Below are 16980 nucleotides of genomic sequence, written 5' to 3'. Positions count from 1 at the left end.
TGCACCACTAGATGGGGGACAAAATTACACAGTGTCCCTTTAAGAATTCTTTGCAATATAGAATTTTGGAATTTTATCATCTTTGGTCAAAAACGTCTGGTCATCTGTTTTCTGAGTCTGACTAATTTTTCTAAGTGTCCCTCTCTGCCCCAAATGGAAGTCTGAACCACTGCCCTCGAATGACAACTGGCAGACTAAGTGTACAAACACAGTACAGCAGTACACAACAGTAATGCCTCAAGTTGTAATCGATCACTGATTGAGATCAACTTCCAGCAAAGACTCTGGAGGAGGGGGTACAGTTGTTTTTCCAAGAATGACGGCATTTATTTCCACTATAGAATAGTCACCCTCTCCTTCTCTGACGAGTAGATGAAAGTAAACCAGTCTAGTCTCAGAAAGAGCTTAGATGTCTTCATTAGTCAGGTTGATTATTTTAATATGTCATCTCTGCCTGTAGCTGAGCAAGAATATGTGCTGTTAAAAGTCCTTGAAAACTCGAGGGATCTGGCTCTGATTGATCTGTGAAGTCAGCTTCAAGATCATGTACATATCATCCAACATTCACATACAGCATGTAAGGCAGGGATACTCGCATCCGGTCCTCGAGGGCCGCTGTCCTGCATGTTTTAGATGGTTCCCTGCTTCAGATCACCTGATTCAGATCAATGCATCATTAGCAGGCTTGTGCAGAACTTAACAATCTTCTGAAAATATCCATTTAATCTGTTTTGCTCCATTAAGTTGAATGAATTATGGGCCCTATGAAATGTGCCATGTTAGGAAGCAGTCCAGAGAGTTGAGGAAGAAAAATTAAACTGAGACATAGTGTGAAATTATTATAGAATGCAGATCAGTAGGATTCACCTGTGTCTGTTATCTGAAAAACTTCTCAGCACTATTGGGTACATACTGAACCACCATAAAGTGTTACAGTTTTATAAGCTGTACTATAGTCCACCATTTTGAGTAATCTCAGTTGCTTGTAAATGACATGGTTTCAGGGAAATGGCTCTTACTTTCACTTTTATTTTTGGCAATATCAAATCAGTGGTGTTTATGCAGAGTCCCACAGCCTATCACAGACCACGGGAGGAGTTTGTAAGATATATTTAAATCAAGGGCATCTGATCTAACATTACACACATCTGAAAGCCAGTGGGCCATTTCTGACAAAGCAGCTACAGTTACACAGCTCAGGCAGAGCTGAGAAAATATACAATCGAGGGTGAGTTTGCTTCTTTTTTTTTTTTAAATCTTGGCTGTACAGACTTGATGTTCTTTAAAACTGTGCATATACATATTTTTGTCATGCTCCTTCATTTTCATTTGTTCATTTTTTTTCTCCTTCAACTGTTTAGTTTAAAGTGATACTCCGGAGTAGATTCAACCTGGGGTCATTTGAACCGTGATATCCAGCCAAGTAGCCCACCCGCAGTTTTTTCGATATTGACTGAACATCAGCTGAGTTACTGAGTTATCCCGAATTAATGGATCCTGGTCCGTATCTCCAAAATTACCACACTAAAATCACATGCCATGACACCAAACTTTTACAGTAGTACAAATATGGTCTGTACTCACCAAACGATGCATTTGGAAGTTGGAAAATAGTCCAGGAGTTAATTATTATCAACACAAGCCTAATAGCTTCTCTGCAGCTAAAGCTGCGTCGACGTCACTTCAGAGAGCTGGGAGCTTCAAAATAAGATGAGGGTTGATCTACTACTGTAGACAACAAAGCAAGGCTGCTCAGTTTCTCCATTGATAAAATAACTTCACAACTCTACAACATAAAAATTCATAAAAAAACATGTAGAATATAGCATATACTTTGTTGTCTACAGTAGTAGATCAACCCTCATCTTACTTTGAAGCTCCCAGCTCCCTGAAGTGACGTCGACGCAGCTTTAGCTGCAGAGAAGCTATCAGGCTTGTGTTGATAATAATAAACTCCTGGACTATTTTCAAACTTCCAAATGCATCGTTTGGTGAGTACAGACCATATTTGTACTACTGTAGAAGTTTGGTGTCATGGCATGTGATTTTAGTGTGGTAATTTTGGAGATACGGACCAGGATCCATTAACCCTTGTACGAAGCTATTCGGGATAACTCAGTAACTCAGCTGATGTTCAGTCAATATCGAAAAAACTGCGGGTGGGCTACTTGGCTGGATATCACGGTTCAAATGACCCCAGGTTGAATCTACTCCGGAGTATCACTTTAATATGAACATTTTGGAATTTACACAGAAATTATATGATACTGTATATTGTGATATATATATATATATATACTGTATATATATATTGAATATATTAGACTTAGACAGACTTTATTGTCATTCAAAAACACATTTGCAATGCACATTTGAACGAGATTCCTTTGCAAGGCTCCGAGAAACAGAAGACAGTAAAACAGTATAAAGATAAAGTAGAATAAAAACATAAAAGAAATAGAAACAGAAGAAAAATACATGACTTATTTACAGAAATAAAAGATAAAATAAAATAAATGGTAGTGCAATACAGTTCACTTTGTCCATATAAAGTGATTAGTGTCAAATGTATGGGGGGGGGGGGGGGTTTATTGAGATATTGTGTTGGGAAACTTCCCATCTCTCAGAATATACATTTAAACACTTCTAATTTAATGCTAACAAATAAAAGATTTGTATGTTCTTTTAAAACAAACCTTTTGCATCACAAATCTGTTCTAACTCACTTTATTACACTGAGCTGTGGTTTCCACAGAAAACTGCCCCTCTGACTGGCAGTGCATAGTCCTCTCTTCACAGTTAAACTTGGCTTATCAGGTCACACCTACAGATCAAAGGTAACAAGTTATCAGCAAATACATTTGATTTTGGTCAATTTTTTCTATCTAACTCAAATATACATTTTATTTGTACATTGATCAGTATTTGTCTTAATTACCTTTCATTTTATCCCATATGTACTAACTAAACAAATCTGAACACCTGCGTAAGCATACGCCCTATAAATGGGCTGCTTTTGAGCCGGACTTCCTCTTTAAACAGCAGCACAGTTGAGCCCTTCCAAGGGACAGTCCAAAGGTTTTTATAGAATGTCCTTTTAGATTAACATGAAACAAACACTCCTCTGAAGTTAAGTACAATCCAGCCTTCAGCAAACCTCCAAGTGATTTTGATACAGGAAATCAGACATAGAAACAAAAACAGATATCCACCTTTCAGCAAAAAGATTTTCCTCCAAATACAATTTACGTATTTAAAGTGGACCCACTGACGGTTTTGTGCACTGTTGTTTGAAATGCATCCTCTCTGTTCATGCCAAATAAAACAGGAAAAAAGACAAGTCTGCAACTCTTTTGCATTTGGAACATTTCCTTACCAATATCAGCAGGCAGGATTCATCAGGGTTACACTTTGAATGGTGTTGAACATTTGCAGTGTTGAAGTATTGTGGCAGTTTCATTAGAAACTTTGTGTTGTATTTTAAAGATTAAAAGCAGATAAGATGGAGGAAAACAAAGACGACACACCAGCAGGAGGGGAGGGAGAATCTGAAACCAAACTGGTTTGCTCTGTGACAAATGATGAAGGTAATCTAAACATTTGAAAATAATTTTTCAGGTATTTTGTTTCAAAGACTAATCCTGTGTGTACTTTGCTTTCTCTTATGGCCCTGCAGTCCACGTGGAGAGTAATGATGACACCAAGGTGAGAACAAGATATTTTCTATTTTATACATCATATTCTCAATTTGTTAAAAACTGAAACTAATCACCAGATAAAATCCCATTTATCTTAGTGTGATCCAGTGAATGATCCTCATGATGCTCAGCACTCAGAAAAGAATGAAAGTAGCACAGAAGGGGAGGCTGAAACCAAAACTGCATCTGAGGCAAGCGATGACAAAGGTAATACTTTAGGATGATTGGTTGGAAGGCTTATTTAACAACACATACTCATTAAATTATAATGAACACTGTGGATTAACTACTGAAGCTCCTTTTTTCCCTTTTCTTTTTCAGTAATACCTAAACTCAAACTTGTGTTAATTGGTGACACCAACTCTATTGAGATTGGATCAAAAAATATCTTAATTGACCATGACAAGCAAACAAACATGGAGCAGTTTTCATCCAAACTGTATGATTTGTGTGGTCAGCACATCTGTGTTATTAACATGCTTGGTCTTCCAAATGCTGACCAAATCCCATCCATTCAGGCAGTCCATGCCTTTATCTTACTGCTGCCAAACGGCCTTCACAGCAGCCAATACAGGTCAGGAATACAGTGGTTAGAGAAAGGTTTTGGCAAAGGAAATCTTTCTTATGTAATGACAGTTGTGACTCACAAGTCAGATGAAAGCTGTGAAAGTGCACTGGCAGACCTGAAAGCTGAGAGTAGTTTTTCTGAAAAAAGATACCACACATGTACAAGACGTATGGTGGATGAAAACGAGATCATTGCTCTTCTGGAAAAAATAGATGCCATGGTCTCTGAAAACAACCCACAATGCTACAACAGACAGATTTTTGAAAATGTTGAAGAGCAGAAAGAACAGCTGGATCCCAAAAACCACAAAGAGGAAAGAGTGACAACAGGTAAGATTCCAGTGTGGACAGAACTTTGATTTACTTTCTACCACGTTGAACAACTTACTAAAAGGGAAAAATACAGAAAAAAATTGAGGAGCACTGACAAACTAACATGTTTCAATGCACAGTTTCTGTTTAAAAATACCACATTATGCCCTTTGTTTTCACAAAGCTTCTAAGCATGTAAAATGTTTATAATATTACAAAAAGTAAGATCAACACTAAAGGGAGTTCTGCTCACTGGAGCTTATCCCAGCTACCATTGTGGGAGAGGTGGGGTATAACCTGGGCAGGTTGCAAGTTCATCACAGGGCCACACAGAGCACGCTCTCTCCTACGGACAGTTTAGAATCAACTATTAATCTGCTAACTACCACACCACATGCAGACCTGTCTAATTGTGACAATAAAAAAAAAAATCTCCCTTTAACCTTCCCCAAATAATTTTGGATATTTTTTTTGCTGTGAACATGTACGGGCAGAAAGCTCTTCTTGGAGAATAACAAATTATATATTTTGTTTTGTCTTATTTAATAACGACTTGATGCAAAGTGTAATCAACATCCTGGAACTGCAAGGGTTTCATATTCCTCCAACAATGCACACCACATCCAATCTAACATTGCAAGAAGCTAACTAGTGATGGACTATGAGGCCAATTCTGATTACAATCATTTTTAATTCTAATTTTTAGTATTTGTAACTGTAACTATGTACTGTGGTTGGGTGAACAAAAAAGGAGGAAAAAAAGAAATCCTCAATTTCTGGAGCACAATATGTCCTTCAGTTATTATGAATCATGTGTCATTTGTTGATTCCCCTAAATATGACCCATAATGGTGCTCTATGCACTACTGCCCCCTACAGGGGATTGAAGGGAAACACTGTTTCCACATCAGAGCAGATGTCATACTCAAGAAACTTTATCAAGAAGAATCCAGAATCTTTATTTGTCCCCTGCAGCTGTGCACGTGCACCAGCAGTGAAATGTGTATTGCAAATAGCTCAACTTTTCAAGGTAGCAAAATAAGAATGAAATGGGGAAAAATAAATTTAAGATAAATAAGTAAACATCTAAGGGGTGGGGGAATATACACAGTACTATCAACAGAAATATGTGGGATGAGTGTTATGCGGGGAGGTTGAGAGTTGTGGAATTAAAGAACAGATACTTGTAGATGCACTGATTGTAGGATGCTGCACTTTGAATTGTCACTTTTCAAAAATTAGACCAATCCTATGTGTACTTTGCTTTCTCTTATGGCCCTGCAGTCCACCTGGAGAGTAATGATGACACCGAGGTGAGAACAAGATATTTTCTCCCTCTTTTAGATATCCTTACAGCAGTTTTACAACCCAAACGATTTCCATAGCTTTTAAAGGTAGGGTAGGGGATCTTTTTCTGGAACATTTTTTTACATATTGCTTGAAATACTCTTCACACCCCCATTGCAACCAATTAATTAAAAGTTTTGGCACAAATATGACAAGTTTTAGTGGCCTCTCGAACGTACAATCTAGGAAAAACAGTATCCAATCATTGTGAACGGACCGTTCACAATGATTGGATACTGATGCTGTCTATCAAACTGCAATCTGCTCCTCCCTCCCCCTCCTTCCCCCTGTGCGCGTACCCTGCTTCCTGAACGAATTAAGCCTGATTTATGCTTCAGACGCAAAGCCTCTGACACTCGGACGCATAGCCTCTGCGAGCGTCAAAATCTTGACCACTCCCCCACGCAGACGCTCTGCGCGCGTTCTCGTGCACCTCAAAAAAATCCTGACTACGCGACAGACGCACGCAGACCACCAACGGAAGTGCGCAGACAAAAGCGGCTGTGATTGGTCCTTGGTATGCCTTTCCGGTTGTCTGTGTGGCTTCCTCCTTTGCATTTTCGCCAACTCCAATAAAATAAGCTGTTCTTCTTCGATGTCGAGCAACTCCAGATCCATATCTTGCATACACGCGATTGTTGTTTTGAAAGATAAAAACTTCCGCCGGCGCCGCTGAAGTTCTCGTCACCGCCCACCGAAATTCTCGCGAGTTCTCAAATACTTTTGGGGGGGAAACCGCTGTGCGTCCCCAGACCAAGGTTGCAGAACCATAACATGAAAAGTGGTTCGTGACCAGAGCAAAGCAACACGTCAAGACGATAGACGCAGAACTATAATCTGCCCTTTACGTGTCCAGAAGCTTGGCAGGAAGCTAAACTAGAGCCAGCTTGGCTAGCACCTAGCATTATTAAACGTATAGTTAGCATATACCAAATACTAAATACTAAATACGGCAACGATCGATGCTTGCTGTCAGAACAGCGCTCGTGCACCTTCGTGCTTGTGCGCGTTCATGTACTCTAGAGGCGTGCCTTCGGGGGGAAAGTGAAGAAAAGGGTTGGGACTTTTTACCTGTGTATTTTCAAAATGCAGCTTCGCTGGACTCAAAATCCAGGATCTCCTACCCTACCTTTAAGTGATGACTTCTTCTCTATCAGGTCAGGATTATTGCACAACACACATGTGCAATCCTGAATTTAAAAAAATACATTTCCATGTGATATTTTGTTGTTTGACTGTGCTTCTATTTTATATATCATATTCCCAATTTGTTCAAAACTGAAACTAATTACCAAATAAAATCTCATTTTTCTTAGAGTGATCCAGTGAATGATCCTCATGATGCTCAGCTCTCAGAAAAGAGTGAAAGTAGCACAGAAGGGGAGGCTGAAACTAAAACTGCATCTGAGGCAAGCGATGACAAAGGTAATACTTTAGGATGATTGGTTGGAAGGCTTATTTTACAACTCATACTTGGGCTGTAGTCTCAGCAGATTATAATGAACTCTGTGGTTTAACTACTGAAGCTCTTTTTCAGTAATACCCAAACTCAAACTTGTGTTAATGGGTGACACCAACTCCATTGAGATTGGATCAAAAAATATCTTAATTGACCATGACAAGCAAACAAACATGGAGCAGTTTTCGTCCAAACTGTATGATTTGTGTGGTCAGCACATCTGTGTTATTAACATGCTTGGTCTTCCAAATGCTGACCAAATCCCATCCATTCAGGCAGTCCATGCCTTTATCTTACTGCTGCCAAACGGCCTTCACAGCAGCCTGTACAGGTCAGGAATACAGTGGTTAGAAAAAGGTTTCGGCAAAGGAAATCTTTCTTATGTAATGACAGTTGTGATTCACAAGTCAGATGAAAGCTGTGAAAGTGCACTGGCAGACCTGAAAGCTGAGAGTAGTTTTTCTGAAAAAAGATACCACACATGTACAAGATGTATGATGGATGAAAACGAGATCATTTCTCTTCTGGAAAAAATAGATGCCATTGTCTCTGAAAACAACCCACAATGCTACAACAGACAGATTTTTGAAAATGTTGAAGAGCAGAAAGAACAGCTGGATCCCAAAAACCACAAAGAGGAAAGAGTGACAACAGGTAAGATTCCAGTGTGGACAGAACTTTAATTTACTTTCTACCAAGTTTAACAAATTACTAAAAGGGAAAAATACAGAAAAAGATGGAGGAGTACTGACAAACTAACATGTTTCAATGCACAGTTTCTGCTTAAAAATACCACATTTTGCCCTTTGTATTCACATAGCTAAGCATGTAAAATGTTTATAATATTACAAAATATAAGATCAACACTAAAGGGAGTTCTGCTCACTGGAGCCTATCCCAGCTACCATTGTGGGAGAGGTGGGGTATAACCTGGGCAGGTTGCAAGTTCATCACAGGGCCACACAGAGCACGCTCTCTCCTACGGACAGTTTAGAATCAACTATTAATCTGCTAACTACCACACCACATGCAGACCTGTCTAATTGTGGGGATAAAACAGCAATCTACCTTTAACCTTCCCCAAATAATTTGGGATATTTTTTGCTGTGATCATATACGGGCAGAAAGCTCCTCTTGGAGAATAACAAATAATATATTTTGTTATGTCTTATATTTTATGACAACTTGATGCAAAGTGTAATCAACATCCTGGAACTGCAAGGGTTTCATATTCCTCCAACAATGCACACCACATCCAATCTAACATTACAAGAAGCTAACTAGTGATGGACTATGAGGCCAATTCTAATTACAATCATTTTTAATTCTTATTTTTAGTCTTTGTAACTGTAACTATGTACTGTGGTTGGGTGAACGAAAAAGGAGGAAAAAAAGAAATCCTCAATTTCTGGAGCACAATATGTCCTCCAGTTATTAGGAATCATGTGTCATTTGTTGATTCCCCTAAATATGACCCATAATGGTGCCCTATGCACTACTGCCCCCTACAGGGGATTGAAGGAAACACTGTTTCCACATCAGAGCAGATGTCATACTCAAGAAACTTTATCGAGAAGAATCCAGAATCTTTATTTGTCCCCTGCTGCTGTGCACGTGCACCAGCAGTGAAATGTGTATTGCAAATAGCTCAACTTTTCAAGGTAGCAAAATAAGAATAAAATGGAGTAAAATTAATTCAGGATAAATAAAAATATATAAGTAAACATCGAGGGTGAGAGGGCTATACACAGTAGTATCAACAGAAATATGTGGGATGAGTGTTATGCAGGGAGGTTGAGAGTTGTGGAATTAAAGAACAGATACTTGTAGATGCACTGATTGTAGGATGCTGCGCTTTGAATTGTCACTTTTCAAGAATTAGACTAATGCAATCAGCTTTTTTTCCTTCATCATCGTGCAGCAGAAGAAATGAAGACGGGCACTGAAATCAAGTCAAAGGTAAGTTTAACTTATGTCGTGATTCATTCATATAATCTTAGTACAGAGTTTGTCACGTTTTTATTTATTTTATCTAATCTTTGGTAGGTGAACCTTCAGTTACATGAAAAAAAAAGACAATTATTTGTTTCTAGACACAACTGAATAAATGGATTTTGTGTTCCAGTTTAGATGTTTCACACCAAGTCTTTTTTATTTATTTATTTTTTCAACTGAAAATGTGTCATAAAAACATCTTTAAGGTCCATAGACATCTTGGCTAAAATTGGGATGAATTTGGTTCAGAGGTGAAATCTTAGTAGAGTATAAGTCTATTTTAATGCTTTCATCAAAAATTTACATTTTGCCCAGATTTCAGAATTATTGCTTGGGAATTCTGTTAACCTTCACCTAAAAGCACTCTACTGAAAAAAGCAAAAAGCAATTTACTGAACTAAACAGCCACACATCTGTAACCTCAATTCCAAAAATGTTGTTTCAGAAAGAATATTAAAAAAAAAAAAAGATTTACAAATCTCTTTTATTCTTTAGCCTAGGCAATATCAAAGTACTGAACTCGATATTGCCTGCTTGTCTAATAATTGTTTTATTTTGCTGATGTGATTATTCCTGACAGTCATTCTTCATAAGTAAAGTTAAATGTGTACATTTCTTCCTGTGATCCATTACAGGAACATGATGGTGCTGAACGCTCAGAGAAGAATGATGACAACACACCAGGACAGTCTGAAATCAAATCTGTTCCACATGAAACAAAGGAGAAAGGTAGCATTTCCTGAAAGATTTGAATTGTACAATTGGTACAAGATCAAACTACTATTGTTATACATTCCACATTCTAGAACGGTGCTGGGAAATAACACTTATTAGCATTAAGCATTAAGTAGTGAAGAAAGTTTCTCGAGTACAGGAAAATTTACGGTTTGAGTTGTTTCAGACGGTTAGAAATGAGCTCTTTTGAAGGTCCTATTCTGATTAGCTGTGAGCTCTGTTCCCCTGTTAGATTTCCTCCCTGCTTTTCCAAACTGAGAGGGTACCAAATGCCATCTAATTTTTTAAAAAAGAAAGAAAGAAAAAGAATATCCCTTTGATATGAAACCTAGTTGTGTTTAAAAGTTCTTTTGTTGTTGTTGTTCACTGTTGGTCTTTTAGGTCGAGTTTAGCATATTTTAGTATAGGTGTGTCAACAGTTTTTTACTATTACTGTCTAATTCCACATCACACTGATCTGTCCTGGTAATCTGGTAAATCATTTCTTTTCTGCAGGTACTTTCAACATGGATATAAGTGGAAAGGAAATAAAGGTCAGTCACTTATTTATTGCACGTAATCTTTTGGATAATCTATCATTTATTATTTAGAAAACAGTAAAATATAATTTATTGATTTATTATTTTCAGCAGACGCTGGACATCTCTGAAGAAAACAGAAAGAAACAGCAAAAAGAAACTGAAATGCTGCTCAGCAGACTTCACCTTCAGGACAAATGTCCACACAAGATGTCACCAGCAGACTTTCTTAAAATAGGTCCACCTGTGAGGCAGAGCAATGATACACTTGAAAAAGATCTGGCTCATACTTTTCTTCAGAGGTTAATGACATTAGATCACAGAGCCAGATATATCCCTGTACTGCAAGATGGTTCTGAGGTGAGCCATTCAGAGTCTTTTCCAACATCTGACACTGTTGATGCAGATGATGGTGACTTAGATGCTCTCTTTAGCACCAGTGTAGACATTGATCAATCAAAACAGGCTCACGTGCACCCTATGGATGTTCAAATGGCAGTATTTCACTGCTCAAACAGCTTCCTGAAGCAAAATATGATCACAAAGGTGTCACAGTGCCAGTATGCCTTACCTTTACTTGTTCCTGACCCCATCACAATGGACATTGAGTGTCCTCTGTGGACGTTCAGGCAAATAACAAAAACATGGAAGATAACATCCAATCAAGGCAAAGAAGATTCCAAGCCAATCATGAAGAGCATGCCCATCTGCAAAGCTGAGACACCCCTGGTGTCATTTTTCCGCCTGGGTTCACTGTCTCAGTCTAAATCTCAGCTCATGAACACTTTGATCAACGACCGCCACAGCGCCTTCTTCCACAGAAACTGTCCAGGTAGCACCAAGTCTCGTCATTTGATGGATGGTGTGGCAGAGATCGCCTGGTACTGCCCTGCAGGAAAACCCAATGAGTCATTCAATGACTGCATTGCCTTCTGTAATCTTCATGGAGATTCTCTATCAATTGAAAAGCAGCGTGAAATACTGACAGAAAAATCTTCTGTCATTGTTGTTCTGGTACCAACTCTGGAAAAAAGCCATGGAAGTAGTGCAGTCATATCAACGCTTTACAGGTCTCCAAAGCCTCTAATTATTCTCATTGCTGACAGTGACTGTGGTGCATCTCAGACGAAAGCACAAAAATACAAACTGGGGCTGAAAGACAGAAGCCAGTCAGATGTTTCTGAAGAGCTGAAAGGCATAATCAGAAAACTTTTGTCTGCACCTTATAAATCCTTCCAGCTTGAATCTATGGCCGAGGTGTCTGGAATCAGAGTGGATGAAGATGGCACAGACTGCCAGAAAGGGAAATCTGCTGCAATGAAAATAGTAAAACTGATTCAGGGGATGGATGTTTCCAAGATCAAAGATGAATTTCTTCCTTGTCAAGGCCAACTTTGGCATGACTGGTGCAGAATAAACAAAGAACTGTATCACCTGAAAGGTCACATTGAGAAGGAAAAAGGTCAGAAAGAAAAGCAACTCGTGCACATTCGACAGAAACAATGTGCTGTTTCCAACAGTGAACTGATGAAGTCATTCACTGAAAGCCTCGTGGGTTTGCCACCAACAGACAAAGAATACTTTCTTAAGTGGACTCAGATCCTAATAGATGGCCTCTCCACAGATGATCTTTCTTCAATTCTCCAAAACTATGACGAAACGTGGTCTGAGGTTTTAACTTTGAAAAAGAAACATGACAAATCTGCTCTGCTAAAGAACAAACAAACTGAGCTTGAGCAGTTATCAAAAAAGCTGCAGTCAGCAACATTTGGCTTGGAGCACATCTTTAGAGAAATGGGACAGATCTACGAAGCCCATAAATCTCAGAAGGAACAAACGCACAGCCAACAGGCTGACTGGGTTAAATACCCTGAGCTGGCTGCAGATCTGATGATATCAGGACACCCGATGGAGCTGATGGATGGCGATGCTGGTCAGGTACCTTTGATGTGGATCTCTAGTCTTTTACAAGAAGTCATCAAGAAACTGGGTGACAAGAGAGTGTTTGTGTTGTCAGTTTTGGGTGTACAAAGCAGTGGAAAGTCAACCATGCTGAATGCCATGTTTGGATTGCAGTTTGCAGTGAGTGCTGGCAGGTGCACCAAAGGTGCCTACATGCAGCTGGTCAAACTGTCAGAGGAACTCAAAGGTTTCCAGTTTGACTATGTCCTAGTAGTTGACACTGAAGGACTGCGTGCTCTTGAGTTGGCCGGTAACGCCACTCTTCACCATGACAACGAGCTGGCAACTTTTGTTGTTGGCTTGGGAAACATGACATTGATCAACATCTTTGGTGAGAATCCAGCTGACATGCAAGATGTCCTGCAGATTGTTGTTCAGGCTTTCATGAGGATGAAGAAAGTTGAGCTTTCTCCAAGTTGTGTGTTTGTTCACCAGAATGTTACAGATATCGCAGCTGCAGAGAAAAACATGGATGGAAAGAGACGGTTGCAAGAAAAACTGGACAAGATGGCTCAACTAGCTGCCAAAGAGGAGGTGTGTGATGTTGAGTGCTTCAGTGATGTCATTGCTTTTGATGTGCAAGAAGATGTGAAATACTTTGCCCAGTTATGGGAGGGAAGTCCACCGATGGCACCTCCAAATCCTGATTACAGTGAAAGTGTCCAAGAACTGAAGAAAACCATCCTATCTAAGGCCTCAAAGTCTGCTGGGATCACTTTGTCCCATTTAAGCAGCAAAATTCAGGACCTGTGGAAGGCATTGATGAATGAACACTTTGTTTTCAGTTTCAAAAACACGCAAGAAATTGCAGTGTACAGAAAACTTGAGGTTCAGTATGGGAACTGGACCTGGGACCTGAGGAAAGAGATGCTGACCATTGAAAACCAGCTTTATCCCAGAATTGAAAAGGGACAACTTGACAAGGTTGAGCTCAGTTATCTTTCCAAAGAAATGAGCAAAACATATGAGGAAATTCAGAAAAATATGACGGCTTACTTTGAGGATCACAGTGACAAAGAAATCCTGGTTCAGTGGCGGGGCCGATTTGAGAACAAAATCAAGGAGTTTCACGAGGAGCATATTAGAGGAGTGAAAAGAAAACTGGATGAAGTTATTCAGCAGAAGAATGCTCGTAAAAAGATGGACAATAAGAAGGTGGAGTTTGAGACCAAGCTGCTGCAAAAGAGCAAAGAACTTGCACACACATTAAAAGATGTGGTAAAAGATGAAGAAGAACTCAAAGCACAGTTTGACTCTGTTTGGAGTCACTGGGTTACTGAATTAACCTCAGATACGAAACCCATTGAGGACATCAACATGGAAGAAGATCAGTCAGTTGTCCTTCAAGACCTTGGGACTGAATGGTCTCTCATCAATGAGTCAAATAGGAATGGGAGATACAAAAACCTGTCAGAAGCTGGGAATTACTTTGGTTATATAACCCAAAAGAAGTATCAAAAACTCCACAGTGAAAGTCAACAATATCAAGAAAGTAAGAGGGAAACCAAGGATACAAGCAGACAAGGCAAAGGTGTCATGGCATCTGCATTCGGTTATTTCCAACAAATGATAGGAATTGCCTCGCCAGCACAACAAAATGTGGGACAAAATGAATCCAGGAATCCTTTTCCACATGAAGAACAGAAATTGATCAGATCCTTCATTAATGATGTAGAACAGCAATCCCTGGAGACCATCAAGAACAAACCTGTTGCAACAAGAGGCTACAGTTCAACTTATCTGCAAGAAGTGGCCAAACATGTTCAAAAGAAAGTGACAGAATTTGAATCAGGCAAGAAATTCACATTTAAGAAAGAGTTTACAGTTGATCTCTCACTGTATGTTTTTGACAGGACAGCAAGTTGGCTTCTACAGTCTCACAACACATACAAACGCAACAATGATGCTCTCACATATTTGGACAGCAAGAAAAAGGAGTATTACAACATTTTCAGAAGCTATTGCAAAGGTAACTCATCTGCTGTGGTGTTTGGAGAAATGATCTGTGAAAAACTGAAGGTTTCTGTCCACGAGGCTGTCTGCAACATGACTGCTGTTGATCTCGCAGGAGAAATGAGGTGCAATTACCCAGCATTCAGTGGGAACAGGTTGAACCTGGAGAAACACGTGTTGACGTCTCTCGCAGAGAAAGCGGAGTTCAGTAGATTCATCACCTACATACAAAATCCAAGAAGGCAAGTAGAGGCTTTTATAAAAGAAGAAGTAAAAAAATACATGTTCACAGATCACAAAGACAAAGGACTGAAGATACTCAAGAAAAACGCAGACGACATCAGCAAGCTCGCCAGTCAAGCTTTATATGAAGCAACGGAGAAAGTCAAAAAGAAGTCAGGAGATGTAGACATGTGGATGAAGGAATTTTCTGCTTTACTGAACAAGCTGGCATTTGATACCATTTGTTGTAAAAACTTCAGAGACATCAACAATTTTGATTTTCTTAAAGAAGAGATAGAGAAAGGCCTTGTGTGTATCGTTAAAGAGATGAGCCGCCTCTCTCTGGAGATGGTTCAGGAGTGCAGGCAGAAGCCCGACCAAATTCTCATTGATCAGCTGTGTAACTGCTGCTGGGAACGATGTCCATTCTGTGCAGCCGTTTGCATCAACACCCTTAAGGATCACAGTCCTGAAAAACACAATGTTCCTTTTCATCGACCCTCTGGAGTTGAAGGATGGCACACAAGAGGCACAGTGGATCTGGTCATTGATTTCTGCACCACATTAGTAGGAAGTGACAGATATTTCCGCCCCAATCATGACTCAGAGGGGAGAATCGCTTACAAACAGTATCCAACTGCTGGGGAGAGGTATGCATCATGGAGGATTACAGCGGATGCATCTATGCTGGCATACTGGAAATGGTTTGTCTGTCACTTTCAAAAGGAACTGGAAGACCACTATGACTTGAAATTCCAGGGCAGAGGAGAAATTCCCAGTGAATGGAGAAACTACACTAAAAAAGAGGCTATTGAAAGTCTGGATGAAATGTGCAGATTGTGATAAAACTGCAGCAAATTGTAGCTCTTTCTGCTTCGATTAAGCAGATGGAAATATTCAGGATGAAGCCAAGAATAAACCACATATTATCTGGTCAAGTTTAATTCAGTTCTAAACAGAGTTAGTTATGCTAGATTGTGATGTGTAAGGATCTGTGAATATGGCTTGAAGGGAACTTCAACATGTGGTCCGTCTGATTATCAGTGATTCATTTTAAGATGATGATAAAAATGATGGCACAGATCAGAATGAAGATATTTTGTGAAGGTCTAACACTTAAATATGACAGATCCATGCTTTATGCAAGTTCAGACTGTGTGCAGAGTTCATTTTGCTTTCTAGAATTCATTCATCTCTCTCTTCCCCTGTCTGAATGAATATATGTACCAAGTTCTTTTTGGTTTTGAGTCATGTTTAAGAGATCAGAATAAGAAGTTTGAGTTCATACGATGTTTTTCACTTTCTTTGTTTCAAACACTATGAAAAATCATCACCAGTGAATTCAAAGAAGAAATGAAAAGATCATTTCTGAGTTCATCACATTTACTTCATTTGAAAGAGGATACGTGAGCCACAGTTTGTTGGAGTTTTTCCATTTTGTTTCTTATAGTATTGGTCTCATAACAAAGAACATGCATATCTGAATTGTGGCATTTTTGTGAGCTTTCATGTAAGAAAGTATTTGGCCCCACAGCAGCAAACTTCTTATTTCAACATTTTAAAGTTTCATTTTTCTTTTTTTTCTGTGAATCTTTTGTTTTGATCAAGTTTTGTTCACTGAATGTTTAGTTTTTTGTTCAGTTGATGAATGGCTTTGTTCTCATGTTATATTCAGCAGTTATGTACTTGATATCCTTTTAAATGATATATCGCCCATGTTATAATCAGCATATTTTGACTTAATAAAGTTAAATCCAAAGAAATCTCTTTCTGAAAAGATCTTTTCTTTTTAATGTAATAAATAGATTTTTTGTCACATAATAGAGAAGCAAAGACAAATGTTAAACAACACTGACACAAAACACTGTGTGTGAATGTTCTGTGAAACAACTTTATGGATTCATGAAATACAGAAAAAATAGAAACAAATAACATCCATTATCATATTCTAAATAATCATTGCAGTAATGGCAATGAAAGAATATAGTTGCAAGCAGCGATGTGGGGGCCTAGCAGAACGGCACAATAGGCAAGGCTTGGGCTGCTCAGGAAGGGGTCGTGAGTCCATACACCAAGTTTGGCATCGATACATCAATGCATCGCAGAGAGTTCATCTTTCAAAAATGTCCCGTTTGCGCGTCGGCGTAGAGTTTGATTGGCTGCCACGGTTAAACGGAAGTGAAATAAAAAAATCCACATGATAACTTATGTT

The 16980-nt window shown here is 39.0% G+C and overlaps 1 protein-coding gene across 3 annotated transcripts; it reads left to right on the top strand.

Annotated features, from left to right (window-relative positions):
• The first annotated feature begins 3680 nt into the window (after positions 1 to 3680).
• On the top strand, positions 3681 to 16480 carry LOC142370964 (interferon-induced very large GTPase 1-like). 3 transcript variants are annotated; one of them, XM_075453513.1, is made up of 6 exons: positions 3681 to 3705; positions 3797 to 3905; positions 9305 to 9342; positions 10014 to 10107; positions 10609 to 10646; positions 10743 to 16479. In XM_075453513.1, exons 3-6 carry the CDS (start codon positions 9313 to 9315, stop codon positions 15609 to 15611), a joined length of 5031 nt encoding a protein of 1676 aa, XP_075309628.1. In that variant the 5' UTR covers positions 3681 to 3705; positions 3797 to 3905; positions 9305 to 9312; the 3' UTR covers positions 15612 to 16479. The 3 variants fall into 3 exon arrangements, with proteins under 3 accessions (XP_075309628.1, XP_075309627.1, XP_075309626.1); XM_075453512.1 differs by lacking the exons at positions 3681 to 3705; positions 3797 to 3905 and adding an exon at positions 7584 to 8037 and having other exon boundaries at positions 10746 to 16480; XM_075453511.1 differs by lacking the exons at positions 3681 to 3705; positions 3797 to 3905 and adding an exon at positions 7584 to 8037.
• Positions 16481 to 16980: the final 500 nt, after the last annotated feature.

Source organism: Odontesthes bonariensis, chromosome 21 (assembly GCF_027942865.1).
Source record: "Odontesthes bonariensis isolate fOdoBon6 chromosome 21, fOdoBon6.hap1, whole genome shotgun sequence".
NCBI classification, from domain to species: domain Eukaryota; kingdom Metazoa; phylum Chordata; class Actinopteri; order Atheriniformes; family Atherinopsidae; genus Odontesthes; species Odontesthes bonariensis.
The sequence above is the reverse complement of the archived record's forward strand: the minus strand, read 5'-3'. Positions and strand labels throughout refer to the sequence as shown.